This window comes from Eptatretus burgeri, chromosome 12 (genome assembly GCF_056783735.1).
Source record: "Eptatretus burgeri isolate ZD-2024b chromosome 12, Ebu_testis_v1, whole genome shotgun sequence".
Lineage (NCBI taxonomy): Eukaryota > Metazoa > Chordata > Myxini > Myxiniformes > Myxinidae > Eptatretus > Eptatretus burgeri.
The window spans coordinates 76985418-77004725 of NC_140972.1; the positions used below are offsets into that span (position 1 = coordinate 76985418).

Genomic DNA, 19308 nt, shown 5'->3' on the forward strand with positions numbered 1-19308 from the left:
AAACTAAACCATGCTCGACTCGTGACCTTGCAGCAACAGCACAACGAATGAACAAACTCAAAAGGCATTCGCAGCTGCACGTCCGGTCGGCACGACAATTGGACAATCAACAAATCCACCCATAAACGGATTGAAAAAGGTTCTTTTTTTCTCGTCTGGGGACTGAAAGGTTATGGTGGCAAATACAACGAAGATGATGTCCAACCTCAGGATCAACAAGGCGTTTAATACGACGAGTAATCGAGTATCCGCACACGGGAATACCACTTGGCCTTGTTACCCGCACACGCGCAGCGAAAAGCGGGGTCAAGCAATTACCTCACGTCCGTCCGTCCTTCCAGTGCATGATCGAGGAACAATTCACTTCAATTGTATGTCATCAGAACAAGTCTGCCATTTAACAGAATTTTGGCTCTGAATTCCTCTCAACAAAGGAGTGAGAATATTTTTACTCTCTCTGCCTGTCTGGTAATTAAACAAAATTGAAAATCATTCCAAACAAGAAACTTACCGTTTTTAAGGACGTCATAAATGGGACAAACAACAAGCGTGAAGAACTCATGTTATGTTGTCAATGGGGGTGTTGTAACAGACACTGGATAAAACGGTGGTAAAATCCGGATTCATTTATTTAAATTTAATTATACACTTTAACATGTTCTGCACGGTGGCCAACAAACAAGACTTCAGTCACGCTTCACGACCAGATTTTTTTTTTTTTTTTTTAACGATCTTTGAAATAATTATTCATTTAACTTGAAGTATAATCTTGAACACTGCACAGGGTATCATGTTCTATGAACTTTTTAGTGACTGCACTAGTTTTGACCGATGCGAGTACAAATACTGTACGGTGCTCTTATTTCCATCTTTCTTGAAAATGTCACTGACTGACACACACACACACACACACACACACACACACACACACACACACACACACACACACACACACACACACACACACACACACACACACACACACACACACACACACACACACACACACACACACGTTTAGGGTGCCGCCAAATGCTCCAGAAAGACACTGGGATATTAAAAGGTCCAACTCATACGAACACACATTACACCCTCATGAACATCCGGCCCAGAAGCTGTGCCCACGAACGATGACTGACATGCGAAACTCCAGTGATAGGTTGTTTTTTATACAAAGACGAGGCTCTGGGAAGAGCTACAACAGAATGGATCAGGACATAACGGAACAAAGATAGACAGAGAGACACCAAGAGCAGGGTTGAGGGACAAAATAGATGTGCACTTGGACAAATAAGGAATGAGGGTAAGAATGAGGGCTTGGGAAGGATGTTTGGGGTGGACAAGATGGATACAGAAGCAAACTCTCAGGAAGGAAAATCTGGTAACGGGTGAGCCTGGGGAGGGTTAATGAAGGGAGAAAAGATCATGGTTTTGGATGGGGTTGGGGGGGGGAGGGGGTTTGGGGTATTTGAGGTGGTGGTGAACAGCTGTCTTGACCTGGAGGAAAGAATGAGATAGACGAGGATGTGGAAGTTGGTTCCACAGTCGGGAGGGGAGAGGGAAGAGGGAAGAGGGAAGAAATGAATGGAGGTGAGCAGTGATCCTGGATTTAGGTAGTTTCACCACAAGGGTTTGATGTTGGACTGCGTGCTTCCTGCAGAATCCTTTTGTTGGGGGCAAGGGGATAAAACACAGAAAAAGCATAGGATGCAGTACCAAAAAGGAAGTGGTAGAAGAGAAACCACCGACTTATCTGTGATGAGGAAGTCAGAAAGTGATAGGACTCAACTTCATCACAAGAGATTCCAATGATCTTGAAAGCCTTGGTTACCATGGCATCAAGCTCCGCAAGGTATTGATACCCGAGATTGAACCCAGCCAAGATGCAGAGGTCCAAACTAGATTGACCGAAAACATTTTTCCCATTTGTTCCTCACAACCTTCAAAGACCGCTTCCTTTTTTTCAAAAGGGTCAAAGGCTCGTAGGAGCTGCAACCACAAATGACATGCATGCAGACAAATACATGAGACAACACATGACCCAACTTTGACAAGCAAATCCCCTGAGCTGGAGAGTGATGTCTATTCCCAGAGCATTCTGGGTACTTGAAATGCCATCTTTGTGATCACTTTTATCTCCACACTCAGCAGGTCAATCAAAGAGGAACTTCCTCTCATGGAAGCCAGCATAAAGGGTTTGTCTATGCTCCAACCTTTAACTGCTGAGCATCAAGCAAGGGAGCAGCAAGTATTTTTAAAGTCTTTGCTATGACTCAGCCAGGGTTCGAACCACAGACCTCCCAGACTCAGAGCAGATGCTCCACTGAGTACGACAGTCTGGTTAATACACTCAAATTTCCAAAAAAGCTAAAAACACAGCATCACACAAAGTCAAATTCAAGCGTTTTCACTTTACATACATACACGACACTCCTTTTCACAAAATGCAGGCCTTTTAAAGCAAAAGTGTCTATTTAAACACACCAATCTCAGAATAAATCACCATATTCCAACACATCGGTGTTAAAATTGGCATCAGTGATACAAATCAACAAGTCATTCAAGCGATGCAAATATTTATGTAACACTGGCGAGAGTCATCCACTTGCAAAATTGAAGCTTGTAACAGCCTACGCACCTGAAATGTTCAAGGCCTCAAGGTACAACATACGATTTACATACAACTGCCAACCATAATGGTGAAAAATAGTTGGAAAACAAGGAAATACTTTTGTTGGGCTCCTCACTCACACTTCAGCGGGTGGAATTAAATACTGAATCACCCAACAAAATAAAACGGTTGGTACAATAATTGCAAAGAGCCGAAGCCTGCAAAAAAAAATTATATATATATATATATATATATATATATATATATATATATATATATATATATATATATATATATATATATATATATATATATTCAGGCAATCATATTGAGCCAACTCAAGAGTTTGTGTCTACTTATCAGACTGTCAAACAATAATGGTCACATGACTTGGTGTGAAGTCAAAAAGTCATATTCAAACTCATGAAAAATGATCTTCAAACAGCAGATTTAGGAATGTGGTTCAGTGCCCATTGCTTATGCTTCCATCTACGAACTGCATCTTGTCACCACAGGGTGAGCCAAGCTTTTTGCTCTCCTCCAGTAACCTCATTCTCTGCAAATGACTGAGGAGCAAGACCTGACTTGGGGTGGACCAGCCCACCCGACGTTGCTCGAAACAATGGAGGGAGACTTGCAGCTCACTCCTTTAGTTTCACGAAATTGTCAATGTCCATTCTGCATGATGCTTCAAGTGGCACAATCCTGCTGCATGCAGTCCATCCCTTGACATTTCTGCAAAATCCAACCGAGTGGTGGGCTTGGTGTGGGCCTGCACATCGACGCCGCTCCTCGGCTCTGTGTCCGGTTCACAGAAGAAACCTGCACGCAACACATCATGACAAACATCGCAATAAACTCTGGAAAAAGACAGCTGCTTCATTTTCAATTTTCATTAACTACACAAGAAATTCCAAATGTGATCATAACTGGCCAAACACCATTTACAGCTTTTTACTCCTCTATTCGACCTATCTGTTGCCCAAGACCCATGAGATGGTAAAAACGCATGGCATGCAAGGGCTCACAGCCAACTGGGCTGATGTGATGGTTGGTCCATCAGGTACCAAGCAACCATCTCCATGTGTTCACTCTCGGTCAAAGCATAGCAAACGAGGACTCTTCAACCAAGGGACACATCTTAGCACGTATGCACACACCGAGTGGAAGTACCATTTCAGCTGCTGTGCTCCACTGACTCCAAGACAAAATGCAGGGTGACCACAATATAATAATAATAATAATAATAATAATAATAATAATAATAATAGTGAAATAAAATACAAAACCTACCTCAAATAACTTCCTCCATACTGATAACCTCTTCATTTTTGCAGGTGTGGAAAGTAGGGTTCATGTATAGTCAGCAGATTTAGATTCAGTCAAGATATCCCCCATTCTTTTAACATACCATGGACAACTAAAGAAAACTTCTTTTTTTTTTATCAATCAAAATCTAACCGAGAACAAAATCCGACAAGGACTCAGAGTTCAAGGTTTGGTGCGCAAGGAAAACATCTAACAAGGGAGGCCACAATGCAGAGATGATCTCAAAACAGCAATAAGTGCCAGAATCCTCTCAATCACAGCAGCCGAACGTGTCGGAATAATAAACGATTTTTCCCGTCAAATCGAAGAGTGCCTGCAGCGTCGAGTTGATTTGTCTTTGTTTAATCATGTCAAAGTTCAAAAAAAAAAGTACCGTCCCCCAATTTCCTCCAGAACACGTGCTGAAACATAAATAAAATCAACAACATTAAAGATATCCATCTGAAACACCCCATCGTTATCATGCATCATGTGAAGCAGATGTGCATCAAAGAATGTGTAATTTTGAATAAAAATAAATATAGTTTATGAAATTGTATGGGTACCAGTTTTTGTGGTCAGCTGTTAAACAAAATAGAACCACAATCTCTGATGAGACCGACGACATATTTTAAACCAATACAACTGCAAGCAAAAACGCCAATGGAAAAGTTATTGGGGATGCTCACCATTTTAGATGGCAATGTAAAGCTTGAGCAGCATTCATCAAAACTTGCAGACACAAAATATCCCATCGCATTTTGAACCAGAGGAGGACCCCCTGGCCTATTTTTAGTCTTTGCAGACATTTTTCAAAAGTAAAGTGTAAACAGATGAATCAAAACTTTCGGTCGAGGATGCGATACTTACACGAGGGGTACAATAAGCCTCTTTGCACGTCCAACTTTCCTTGCGATCGTAAAACTCGTCTCGCCTTCATTTGGTCATGGTCAACGAGATTAACCATGCTCGAGGCTCAAAGAGAAGATGTCAGACAATTAACTCGCATTTCATTTTGGTTTGTCAACACCAACACTGTCAACACTGTCAACACAACACTGTCAACACCAACCCCCCCCAAAAAAAAAAACAAAAAAAAAACTACCAACCACCATCAGTTGCTGTTGCCACTGAATGGTCATACAGATGTCTTGTACCAATACAGCTGCACTCCATGTGTAAACAACTGTCGTCATTTACCTAATCAAACAAATCTTCTTTCCATAGTCCAAGCACACTGCATGAACAGATGTACAGACTCAGAACAAAGGCCTTTCAGCTCAGCCACTCCATACACAAAAGACACCTGTGTATAATTGCTTCTATGTAGCACAAGGTAACCGGAAATATGTTGCAATAGAAAGCAATTGCATTTCTTTTTGAGACAGCCCAACATCAAGGATACTCAAACAACAGCGATGATAAAACATCCAAATTATTAAATACTTCGCAATATATTAAAGTGAAGTGGGTAAGCTTCGTTGGACCTTCAGTTTCTTTTCAATTCCATTTATCAGAGACACAAGGTGACAACCGAACCTCAGCATCAGGAGCATGAATCAAGATGACCGAGTGTTAACCCACGAGGAAGACGATATAGTTTCTCCAACATGGGAAACGATGCCATCAATGGAGATAGGCACGAGGACACACGGCACGGATCAGTCACCAAGCTTGTTCTTGGACCCAGAAAAACACACATCCATATAGCCGGCTTTATGGCCATGGTTCTACATTTATAGTTACTAATAAAACCAAGAGCTGGCTAGGGAATATAAAAACTAAATGAAACAACAAAAAAGGCTGACAGACAAAAAGTCAAATGCTCACAACGAATGCCAATATCAAGCAAAGCAAGTGGTGATAGAGGGAAGGGGGGGGGGGAAAGAGGGGCATTCTCAAAACCAGAGGAAAAAAAAACAAAAAAAACAACTGCATTGTAAACCAATAGAATGGTCAAAAGGTTTAAAATGGTCTTCAACAACAAGAACAGAATGGCGATGAGGTGACAAATGAGGGTGACAGTTTCAAAGTCGATATTTGTAACTTTTGAGATTAATCAAGGGTTTCATCTGAAGTTTACCTCTTGGGTCACGTTGATTTTCGATTTCCCCAATGTTGTTTTTCCAGACCGTCGGTAACTGCACCAATTCACGCAACATTAATGCCCAGAGTCAAAACGCTGCACAGAATAGCAACATTACGTGACACGGTTCCATTTTGCTGTTTTTTTTTTCTTTGTTTAATCTCAAATGGCCTCAGTTTGGCATTGGGTTTGAAATAAAAATAACAATAAAAGTTTATTTACAAATGCTACAGATTCAGGTTTCACATAGCTCACCAGAGAAAACTAAGTCATGCTATGTTGTTTGTGTGTCACGCTTGGGAAACTTAAAGCCAAATGCCCTTCCTTGACCAAGTTCAGCAAACTATCAACTTGGACGAGTCACACTACTCAATCACAGGTGCGGACTGATATTTTTTTTGAGCACGTTCTCTGCCACAGCTGGTGTTAATTAAACGTTGAATTGCTCCCAAACAGATGCAAAAGAGTGCCCTAACAAGGAACTTCAACACAGGATGAGGCCATTAGGTCCATCAAAGCCTGCTAGTATTACCAACTTGTGGTTGTTTGTCCATGCTCAATCCCTTTTTCAATTCAATCATCAAACAAGAGAGCAGCACACTGTACCATTTTAAACGTTTTTGAAATGACTCAGCCAGGGTTTTAACCACCAACCTCCCACACTCAGAGGAGATGGTTCAGCCATTACACCGTCGAGGCTGGAGGTCAGAATGTACCCAAATATCTATCTCATTTGGAGAAAATTAGGAGACAGTACCTTGATATAAATTAGGACACGACTAAACAAAGACAAATCAACAGGGATGGGAATACAGTGTCATGAAGAAAATGCTCAGATTGGAATGGCAAACAAGTCTTAGCCAAGCAAAATCGGCATATCACTATGTGATGCTTATTCAACTAACCTAACTCACCGAGAATAAATACAAGCCGTAAATGGAAAACTTTTCGTGATCTCGGGTTGAGCAATCTGAACATGAGAACGTATCAGAACACAAGGTCAGGCTGTTCATTGCCGTTTTGTAATCAGTAAAACCTATCATTTTGATGATGCTCCAATCAACCCGCTACAATTAAATCTGTATTACGAGGTTCATCGAACAAGAGGTCACCAGAAAAGGCTGGTGAACAGAGTCAATCGAGTTATCTTACCCACTGCTTGATATGCAGGAAGTAAACATTTGTACAGCCTTCCTTTCTATTTGAACTTTGCAATCTTTGAACCCATCATTGCAATGAGTAAGACTTTCTGATATCGGAAGAAACAGGAAAGGACGATAGTGAACATGGTTTCTGTGCAAGCAAGAGACATGTTGGGTTAGAATCAATCAGTCGTGAAACGCACAACATTTGTGAGGGAAGTGCTCCAAGCAAGAAAACGGTCCACAACTGAATGACACAAACGGCATGATGAAACACTCACCTCGAAGCTGTCTCGCCTGGATTATAATCCAGACCTACCTATAAACTGTGACCCTAGTGTTTCACAAGCAGGGAGATTCATCAATGTGTGTACCATCCCTCAGATTGACATTAAACGGATGCTCCATCGACTGGCATTAGTTGGTGAACGTTAAAGATCCAATGGCGTCTTGCGCAAAGAGTAGGCGAACCAGCACCAGCATCCTGAAGAAATTACAAATTCCTGCCCTCACCTACAGAGGACATTGCACCAGCGGCACAGCTACGGCCCACAGCCAATGATGCTTCCCAGTCACCTTATGCTGCATACGAAAGTAGAAGTAAATATGCAACTGGTGTACTAAATGTGACACTGGATCCTGGTAGAAATAAAAATATGCATTCACTTAGTAAATGAATTGGGTGGAAGGATTCAAAAGTGGTTGTACTTGTGTTAAAGACGAGCCACACCCAAGCAACCCTTGGCACAGGATGGCACAAGATAATATCCCAGAAGTTTCATTACATTGAAATGAACGAACGTCCATTTAATGGAATCAATTCGGTTTGAGACAGTTATATCTGGTGTTCTTATATTTGGCACATATTACACAAAAATACGTACTACAAGTCATAATGCAAACATGCATTGAATTAAAAAAAAAAACCCCCAGCTGTGCCATAAATGCCTCCAGATGACAAGTGACAACATATTTCCTAAATACCAAGCTGTGGTACATTCATAGGGTACAGACAATGTGACCTTATTAAAACATCTAGTTACTGCAGTCATGAGTTCTGGTTTCATAACCATTAACCAGACAAAGGAAAAGGCACCAGCACACAAACAGTCCTTGCCCAAAAAGGTTGAAAACACTATTATTAGACAGAAAGCAAATGGCCATGGTTTTTTTTTTTGGTTTTTTTTTTTTTTTACTTTTTATTTTATTTTGGGACCAGGAAAGGCATTCTAAAAATTGAATGCTTTCACCAGGGATCGACAATGAACAGAGGCTTGTAAATGTGAGTTCTGGATAAACTGTGAAGTGTCATTTAAAGAAAACAAGTGGGCCAAGGTTGTTCTGCAAAATGAACACACCTTTACAATTACATGAGCCGATTGCTGTCAGGGATACCTGCAGTAACAATATGCTCCTCATTACAACATAGAGTATTTGCAGGCTTTGTTGCTTCATGACCACTGCCTGGTAACTTCATTGAAAGAGCCAATGTGTGGAGAAGGACATCCTGAAACTAGAAGGGCACTCGGTAGAGCGCATATCTCCGCCACGTAATGCCTGATCCACGAGAACACATCGGGCCCATTACATTTTTGAAACATGCCGTTTATCGTAATTTTTTTATTTTTTTGGCCCCATCTCTCAATGGTGAAGAATCACTTTGAAATAAAATAATTCTCCTACCCAGATCCAGAAATGGATCTTCACCAAAATCGAATCAATTCGTTGTGGCCACGCACACAACCTGTCCACCAAGTTTTGCCCGAATCTGTCCACAACATTTTGAGATATCGTGCTATATATCGAATTTGGCCCTATCGCTCAATCGTGAAGAATCACTTAAAAAAATAGAGTAGTCGGATCCATATCCGGATCTTCACCAAAATCTAATCAATTTGTTGTGGTCACACACCCAACCTGTCCACAAAATTTCATCCGAATCCGTCCACAACTTTGAGATATCCTGTACAGTGTACACGGACAAACAGAAAGGGGTGAAAACATAACCTCTTTCACCTGCGGTGGTGGAAGTAACAAGTGAACAGGTAGGTACAGGATATCTTCAAAATATGCATCAATGAAGGCATTTCAAAACTTCGAACTCTGAAACGGTTTGGCAGAAATTCACTGACCTTGGTCACCCTGGTAGTTATGAATGTGCAACAGCAGTATCAATTTTGGCCCCACCCCCTGGGGCAGCATCACAAGGAGAAATACAATTACAGGCACATTTTTAAATGAAACTTTGTATATGTAATCAACATGGGGGTGGGGGGGGGGGTGGGGGACGCATGAGATGTCAATTTTTTTTGTTTGTTTGACCCCCGGTTAATAGCCCATGGGTGGGGACTTGGGGTCACAAGAGTCAAAAACGGGGAGGAAAAAAAAATTTAATCAAAATTTGATATTGAATCACTCGTGGTGGAATCTCTTGCCATCTTTCAACTTTGCTTTAAGTGGGGAGCATGGGGTTTTGCGATGGCAGGTCATTTCATTGACTTCACTCAAGTACAAAGTAAATGACACTTTTATAAACCCATTTTCTGTGAAATGCCGTTTTATTAACAATCATGAGAATGCAGTGAACGAAAGTGGATTTATTTATTTATTTAGAAGTGACAATGATCTAATGCTGATGTCATCAAGATAATTTTCATGCAAGCAAAGAGATGTGGTCCATTACCTGAAGATAAATTATTTTATGGAGAATATGGTACATTTAAGGCCTTTATGATGGCTTTCAAAGCACTTCTTGCAAGGTTCATTTCAGTGCCTCCATAACAAAGTGAAACACCATCATTGTTGCTTCACGTGCATACCTGTTCACCACCGAAGGTGAAGCTGTGGGCAAGTAAAGGGGTCAGGTGACATTTTTTTCAACTGCACACTTGGCAGCACAAAATTGGCTTACTGGGGTGGGGATAGGAGTTGGAGGAAAGAAGATAGATTTCTCTAATAATTAATAAAGTTCATGGAATTCAGAGCTGACAAAAAAAAAAAAAAAAAAAAAAAAACTGGATGGCAATATTTATTTTGCTGAAATAAATACAAATCAAACAAAACACCAAACTTTAAATTTACAAACAAACTCAAAGCAAAAGGAGAAAAAGAGCAGAAGAGCAAACTGTTTAGACTTTAAAAGAGATCGACGTGGTCTGGACAAGTGACCGACATAAAGCGTTGAACATGACAAGTGGCACACGAACCCCTTTTTCTCTGGGACTCCTTCTGTTGTCCAAAATAAAAATTGATGTTAAGAGAGAGACAACAAACTACAAAACAGCTTGGCAGAGCATTGCACAGTAACATTTGCTATCACTGGAACATAAAGGCCATGAACTAGAGGGGGAGCAATCGGGAGAGTGCAAAACCTCCGCTGCCAATACTGCTGGGTCACTCAAGTGAACCTTATATCTTATCCATTAAATATGATGTCAACAGTGCTGACAGAGTTATAGTTCTTTTCTCCAACATTTGGGGGGGGGGGGTTGGAAATCACTTAAAACATGTAAAAGTGCAAAATATATATATATATATATATATATATATATATATATATATATATATATATATATATATATATATATATATATATATATATATATCGAAATTTTGTTGAAAAAAAAGTTGCAAAAATTTTTTTCTCCAACAAATTTTTTTTTTTGGGGGGGGGGGTTGGAAATCACTTAAAACATGTAGAAATGCAAAAAAAAAATTCTTTTTTTTAGGGTGGGGGGGGTAACAATTTTTTTTGGGGGGGGGTTAACAAATACAATCATCCCTTGACTTATGTAATATATACATATACACATTCTTGAAAAGTTGTATAAAAAGCTAAAGTCTGTATAACCAACCCTCATACAATTTTCATTCAATCCATCACCAAAGGTAGGTTATGTTTTCACCCGTCTGTCTGTGAGCAGGATATCTCAAAACATTATGGACAGATAAGGACGAAACATGGTGGGCAGGTTGGATGTGTGACAAGGATGAATTGAATCAATTCTGGTGAAGATCCAGATCCAAATAAGAGAGTTTTTTTTAATTTTCTAAGTGATTCTTCAACATTGAGAGAGGAGGCCAAAAAACGATATGCAGCACAATTTCAAAAAGTTATGATCGAGTTATGACAAAGCTAGGTGAATCAGTTGGGTAGGTGACAAGAACAAGCCGATGAGATTTTCGTATGTGACAAGGACAAATGGTCCGGATGCAGATCCGGCCCATCAGTGGGAAGCAAAACAAACTGTTGAGCCTGGCCATTTTAGTTGAAGACGCGTTACTATGGAAACATTTTCTGGGCAAGCCTGGTGTTCGCTTAATATCTTAGGGTCTCGAGTTTGAGCCCCTGTCGGCCATTGAATCAACATCAAGTGGGGTTGACTCAGCCTGTCATCTTCCTGAAGTCAGAAAAATGAGTACCAGTGCACTGGCAGAGGGCACTGCATCAGCAGCATATCCGTGCCCGCAGAAAAGTGATGCAACCAGCAGCCATAGGCCGCACATGACAGCAAGCTATTTTTCAGTCCCAAGACAAAATAAACACACACTTCAGAATGTAGCAAACTTTTTAAAGTACATACATTTCAAAGAAATTTGGAATATTCATAATAATGCTCAAAATTAGCCATTTTCAAGACATTTTGACTTACTTTTGCTGAAGTAAGAATGATGAAAACGGGTGAAACCCTTCACAGTCCAGTACCAAGCATGATCAACACAATGGGTTAAATTAAAACCAGCCAAGCTTGAGTAGCAGACAAAGCGTGGGAAACCAGTGCAGGATGAAATGTGCATGCAAACGACGTGGTCAATATGAAATGTATGCGAGGACAAAATAATTTTTTTTATAATCTAGAGATTCAAAATTCCACAAAAGCGAATTTAACGCAACATATAACAAAATTGGTTCGCTAATTTATACATTACGTTGTCGCAAAATTCTGCATATCAAGTTCCCATATTACGAGGGATGCATGTTCTGTTCATATTCAGGGGGCCCAAGCAACCAACGTAAATAATATGGTACGAGTGAAAGGACCGATATCAATAAACCGCCTGCCTCGAGCTACAATAGGAACAATGTCAGGCACTGATCCATGCAAGCTCATAAAACTGCCACAGTTGTTCAGGCGTGTACTATAACTTTGAATCATCATCAGGCTCCATTAGCACTTCCTACAAAGTTCACACATGGGCCGTTTCCCCTTCAAGATCTTGCGGAGACCAGTTTGGAAACACCAGTTTGTCAGCTGGCATGAGAACCTTTCAAACACGTCCTTTACTGTCCACTATCACTCTGTTTCAAATACACTGTGCATTATAGTCAGGATGTCCTGCAAGAAAGCACACAAATGTGGGTAAACAAAAAAAAAAGATTATCATCTCACCTCAAAGCGATTCCGCACGATTGCAATGCGCGCACGTATGTGCGTGCGTGCCTTTAAAAATAAATGGTTCTCTGCAACCGCTTGTCAGATCGATGAAGAGGAATCGATGAAGTCTGATCCAAATTAAATTAAAATAAATAAACAAACAAACAAACAAAAATATATAAAGACATCATTTTCTCTGAAACCGCTCAACAAAAAAAATTTGAAACTTGGCAAATGTCATCAACTCCCCATGAGGTATATACTGCGATAATGAAGACAATGAAGTGGTATTCGAGCCATAATTGGTTGAATTGAAATGCTTATGCAAGAAATCTGAAACTTTGTGCGTCTGAAGAATTAAATTTATGAAGTTCATAACCCATGCCAAGAAACTGACATAATAGGGTGCATGAATGATATGGGTATACGGGTCATAATGGTAGCGTGTTCAGAATGAACATGTGAGGTGAGATGATGATGCACTCGTAGAGCGCTGTTCTAGTTATAAATTTTTCACTTTACATCCTTGTAAGAAAAAAAAAGATAACATATAAAAAAAAGGAAAGAAAGGCACAATTGAGCAACAAATTCAACTTCAATGAAATCGTCATTCTTAGGCAGGCAGCCACCATGTCTTATCTATGTCTGGCTGAAATGCACGACACAAGTGAACAAAAACATACTTGTAAATGTAGTAAATACATGAAAACAACATTATCTGTGAGCCGAGTAAAGCACGGATAGGATTTGTACCATCAATAAGTCATCCCACGGTGTACTGTAACAATCAGATAAAGAGGCAAGTGTCAATTATAAAAAAAAAGAAAAAAAAAGATCATAACCATTATGAATAAAACAGGACCCAAGCTGGTGTTTGCTGTTCAGCCAAAATGCCCCGAGGATCTAGGCAATGCATCAAGTAACCATGGCGTGCACTATTCATGATTATAGACCGTTACGATATCAGGCTGGAAGTGAAGGAAAGAAAAAGAAATAAATAATAATGCAAATATAAATAAATAAATAAAAACGAAAAAAAAAAAAACTCAACAAGCTGGTGCTTGCTGTCAAAGATGCCTGTTCAGACTGCTTGCAACAAAGAGGAAGTGGTTCATTCCACTGGGTAAACACATCGTTTATCCAGTGACACAAGCACTAAAATTCAATCACTTGAAGAAAAACATGCTATAAACCTCATCTTACGCAACTATGCTGTACTCCAAGCAGGTACCGTGTAAATATAAAAACCGAGGAAGAGAGAAAAGTGCTTTCCCCAAAATAAAGCCGGATTTGATGCCTTTAATGCTTACTTACCATCCAAAGAGCTTGTAAAAAGAAGTACATTTTAATGTCTGTGTAAACTCACAAGAGTTCACGTTAGTAGTGAATGTTGTTTGCTTCGAACGCTGCAGGATACTTTGGCAAAATGCTACAAGAAATGAACTTTGTTCAGAGGAAGATATGGTTCTCTCATCATCATGTAGCATACTCAATACCTATAGAAAGCGTTGGTGCTGTGGAAGCAGTTTCTTGACTTGGGTTACAATCCTGTAAAGGTTGCTCTGATGCTGGATACTCAACTTGATGTGCAGGAATTTGGAATTTGTTCATGGTGCAGGCGATAGCTTGCCTACGCTTTTGTGAAGGCCACCATGGGATCTTCAACATTCACCAACTAATGTACGCAGACGTCCATCATAAGGACGGCACACACTGACAAATGACCCGACGTGTCAAACACCAGGACGACAGTTTATAGGTGGGCCAAGATTCTCACTTTTGCAGTCGATGGTTGTCTTTTGAACTTCTTTTTGACAGGTGATGTCGGATGCTTCCGTACACTAGAGTTTGCTCCCTGGCTCCTAATGGTGTATCCACATGTTGTCTCCAGTGACAACCAAAGCAAAATGTTACAGTTAGAACTATAATATATGAGAGTTGTACTCTCATACACTACAGAAGTCTGCAGAGAATTACTACAGGAAAGGAATGTTATTTTTGCCTGGGAATGAATCTCAAGAAAGCATTCCCTTCATGATGAAAGCGGCCCAAAAGGGTTTGGCAGATTGTCACATGGTTGCGCTTGCGCTCTTCTGTGAGTTTTGGAACACATCAATCTTGAAGAAACTTTATGAAAGCAAAGTTGGTTGTTGATGATTTAAAGTGCAGAATTTTGACTGATGCTCAGATGTTGTGCCACTTCATCAATAGTTGATCGTCAGTTATCCAGAACCATGGCACAGACTTGTTCAACGTTTTCTTCTGTTGTGGACATGGATGGGCATACAGATCATTCATCATATGACAGTCGTGCGGCCGTTTTTGAACATGGTAATCCAATCATACACACTCTGCTGCGATAAAGCACTGCCCCTATATTATGCTGAAAGTCTGCGATGGATTTCTGCCCCGGTACACCTTCAGCCCACAAAAATAGTTTCACTGCACACTGCTCGTCTTTGGTGCAGACAGCGGAGTGGTCATGTTAACTCCCTTACAACTACTAACTGCTCAAAGTTGAAACTGCTTCACAATGGTGTAGTTTGTACTTGTACCTGCAAGTACAATAATGAGCAACACAACACAGTTTTTAATAAATCATTGCGGATACTTTTTGACTGACCTTCGTATATTGTTGCAGATTTGGAAGGACCCCGAGGAGCTACATTAAACACAAAAAAAGAACTCTGCAGTTAAGATATTTCCAGTGATTCTGTTAAGTTAGAACTATCCTCATTGTTCTCTTCCTCATTCCCAAACTGGCTTGTGGAACAGTGGTCCCCAAAGTGCCAAGCAGAAGATGAGGCGTTCCGAGAGCAATGCATGCACACAACATATACCTTTGCACCTTCCAGCGCATACAACTTTGACTCGCACTGATGTGAAGCATCAACTCCAGTCAAAACAGTTCTTTTTAGAGCCAACATTACACAATACCACATGACAGCACACCTCCCACCTGTATCTACACCTCGTTGCGACCCTCGTGGGCCAGCCAGCTAATCAACGGGTAAGAAAGGGGTCACCCATATGCCCCCAACTTCTTCTTCCTCATTCTGCCCTTTTCTATCTAATTCCCGGATGTATGAGGCACCAATGTCCTGTTGTGTGTAGTGATAAGGTTGAATGCATAAGGTGCTCTTTTGAGTGCTGGAGGCTCATATGTGACACTACAATCTTCGATAAATACCTGCCTTTCAACAGACACTTGCTATTTCCAAACCTGCTCGGTGGCTTTTTAAACCATTGGCTCGACATGGTATGTCAATAGTAGACAGGGGGTTGTGCCCCACTGATTCGCTACGGTCAGACGAGCGAATAACCCACTTACAGCTCTGCTGTACCTAATTAATAGATAATGGTGGGGCGTCAAGAGCACGGTTCCCCACCTAAGATAACTAAATCACCGTGAAGGCAATGCTAGATTTGGTTGCGGGGAACCTGCCGGACGGCATCTATGGTTACTTAGCAACACGTCATGCTGCAGAGTTTTATGTGGCTCATGAGACAGAGACAGAGACAGAGACAGAGGTAGAGGCAGACAGACAGACAGGCAACTCGTGACCTGGCCAACACACACAACAATATCAAGACTTGTATGAAGTCTTCAACAGATTAGAGCACATTTAGTTTGAACCATGTTCATTTAGCTAAACACACAAGGTACCACAATGTCCCATCTTGGAGTTTAAACATTTAAGCATGAAAATGTAAATGTAAAAAATTACCCCCATGTGGGGGTGACGGTCATCTCTATAATACCACAAGTTCTCAATGTTCAATTATGACCGAAGACTACTGCGCAGCTCTAACTGCGCAGTTTGGTGAAAGATGACTCGGCATATTGGTGCGCGCGCACGAAATTATATTTTGAAAATAAATGCCGACGTTTACATTTCGGGTTTTGAAACTTTTGCACCTTCGGCGGAAAATGTATAAATATAAAAGGCTAAAAATGTGTTTTATATTTATATTTAATTTCTCCTTCCTTCCTTCTTTGCGAATCGCATTGGCGTTTTTGGCCATCTTCCAGATCACGTGACGATCAAACGGGAAGGAAATTCAAAAATCTGTCCAGTTAGATACAAGATAATATTTTTTTACGATCATAATCAATAAACAGTTGCCGAATATCTTGAAGAATGGCAGACGAGATAGGTTTTGAAAATGGCGATTTTTATAACTTGCGTGACCTCGTGACCTCGTCCCTGACCTTGAACCCGGACAAAAGTTATATCATTGTGCAACACTCATCGACCTCTACCCACATACTAAGTTTCATCAAGATCGGAAAGAAAAATTGTTGACGGACGGACGGACGGACATTTGGTCCGGCTTTATTAGGTCATCTCGGTAGAGATGACCTAAAAAGAAAAGAGAAAAAAAACGAAGAAAAAAGAAAAGAAAAATGGGTTGTGCAGTTTATTATTATTATCTACTATCAGGATACCCATCACTGATGGGCTTGTTGATGTCTCACCTCAAATGAGGGTGTATTGGTGGAAAAGGGAATTCAATGTAAATATTCAGTGTGCAGATATCACAGTAGTTGGAGCTGGTAACCTTGGCAACCTCATTCCATTCCACCAGCAAAAATTTCCAGTCCATGTTTGTTGTACCTCCAAAGTACCATTTGGGAGTGAGGGCGATATTATGAATGCTTGGCTGGGAAATTAATTTAGGTACGCTTTGGGTCGACTGCCTGATGGAAGGTCACCAACGTTCTTTCCATGCCATCCGACCACCTACAAGCACCTATCCCTCTCCACATCGCTTCTTCAATCCCCAACTTGCCGCCTCTCTCGATACTACCCATAGCTTTGCTTTCGGCAATTTCCATTCAGTATTTGTCACAGCATTTCACTCTGGTTTCCCATTCGATGATCCACAGATCAGTTTGTTTCACTTTGGGATATCAGCTTCGATTCGTCATTGCAACTTGTGATGCGACGCGAAAAACATCAAAAATTATTTTCGGGGGAATTCTTTTCAATTTTCAAAAGGATGTAGAGGGGTCTGAAGTGGCTTAAGAGCCTTAAAAGGTCAAAAGGAGTCTAAATGTCTATAGGGGGTCGAAGGGCAAAAGAACAAAAGCAGTCCAAGGTGTCCAAATGATCTGAAATTCTCCAAAGGATCTGAAAAGGATCTAAGGGGTGTAAAGAGTGTAATGGGGTCTGCAGGCCATACAGCATGTAAGGGAGTGAGGCTGCAGTAAAAAAAATTACCTCATATTAATGAGATTCCCTCTGGAATGAAACAATAATTGACCAAATGACCTCATGACCGTTTGAACTGCCAATTGAGGTACATTGTGGTTAAAAATGTGATCGTACAAAGTTTTGTCATGAATTTACTTTGCACGCTCAAAGCAGTAAGATCACAATCAATCAATATATATATATATATATATATATATATATATATATATATATATATATATATATATATATATATATATATATATATATATATATATATATATATATATATATATATATATATATATATATATATATATATATATATATATATATATATATATATATAGTTAATGTTGTTGGGGTAGATGGAGGAATTTCAAAGGAAAGTTTGGATTGTATGGAGTTACTTGGTCCGTGGACGCGGAGGAGGCATCTCGATGCAAATCAAGTAGGGAAACTGAGAGCTGAAGTTTTACGTGTCACCACACAGAGCGTGGTGTTGTGTTAATTAGATAGTGATCAAGACCAATTTTCCCGAGGAAGTACTTGCCCCGTGACCTTCTCCTGCATTTTTGTATTTAAAAGCCAGCCGTGAAAGTGCGTTGTTATAACAACCATACCAACAAGCAAGCAAAATGTGCCGAGCAGGCAGAAGCCCCGCCTTCCCGGTTTTCACGCGAACAAGCCATGCCCGGAGGTGGATGATTGAGGGGCGTGACGTCAGGAGGGAGAGCTTTTGATTTGGTTGGGTTGAGTTGGGTGTGAGGACACGGTCGAGAGATGACGGAGCTAGGATATTGCATGCAAGATCAGGGCATTACGGCTGGCTTTCCTTCGACGCATGAATAAGATGGCACGATTCTCGTATTCGTGCAGAGGCGAATTGGCTCGCATGGTGGAACAAGACGCTGGCCATTGACGTGGCTGGGTCATGAAAGACGGACATCGAAGCCTCATGTGCATCACCGAAGGTAGCGGCGCCATTCTGCAGAGCAACTGCGTCGGTAAGCATGATCGACGAAGAAGCTGCACTGTGGTTGGTGAGCCCTGGTGTTGAATATTGCCTCACTAATTACCTAACATACATTTCCCACCCAGAGAGTGGCTCAGCACCATTTTGGGAGTGTAGACCTGCACAGGACGAAGCACTTGATCGCAAAGTTCAAGAGACCATCTCTGGACAAAGCTAAGTTCCAGCATAAAGGAAGGATTTGCTTTTCTTTCATTTTCCCCTTGTCTGTGTGTGGAGACTCCTCGATTTTACGCTTTTATTTACTTCAAGTATTACTACATTTTGAATTACCCTTGTAAATATTTCTCTTTTCATTAAATCCACCGTTTTTATTTAAAGTTGAAGGTGTCCATGTATCTGTTGTGGGTTCGAGTTTCAACCCCTTGTGCTGTGTGCTTCCAGCGCTTCTGTTTTTCCATCGACCAGTTTACACTCAGAGCTCTCGACAAAGCCATGGCTAAGAGGGAAATGCTCAATCAGAACCTCATTCAAGATTACAGGAAAGGTCACCCAGAAATGTCCAGAGTCCTTTTTTAGCTCGTTTTCCTATGTAACGAAAAAGTTCATTACATA

General features: G+C 40.7%; 2 protein-coding genes across 10 annotated transcripts in view; both read right to left on the minus strand.

Moving 5' to 3' along the window:
• The window catches only part of FAM53A (family with sequence similarity 53 member A), a 138171-nt gene extending 137941 nt beyond the window's left edge, over positions 1 to 230 (minus strand). For both annotated transcript variants that reach the window (XM_085848601.1, XM_085848602.1), the window contains exon 1: positions 206 to 230. The gene's annotated coding sequence lies outside the window, so the exon portion shown is untranslated. The remainder of the gene's footprint in view (positions 1 to 205) is intronic.
• A 696-nt stretch (positions 231 to 926) lies between these two features.
• LOC147015942 (uncharacterized) overlaps positions 927 to 19308 on the minus strand; it is a 63425-nt gene continuing 45043 nt past the window's right edge. For 2 of the 8 annotated variants that reach the window (XR_015049944.1, XR_015049943.1), the window contains exons 7-9: positions 6003 to 6060; positions 5459 to 5598; positions 927 to 3433 (exon numbers count right to left, since the gene is read on the minus strand). Coding sequence is in view for 2 of the 8 variants with exons in the window: in XM_085848614.1 (XP_085704740.1) it covers positions 3302 to 3433 (132 nt within the window). In the remaining 6 variants the exon portion in view is untranslated. Of the gene's footprint in view, positions 3434 to 5458; positions 5599 to 5792; positions 6061 to 10161; positions 10376 to 12537; positions 12651 to 19308 lie in introns of those variants that run through there. The other 6 variants (XM_085848614.1, XM_085848613.1, XR_015049945.1 and 3 more) reach the window with 4 other exon arrangements.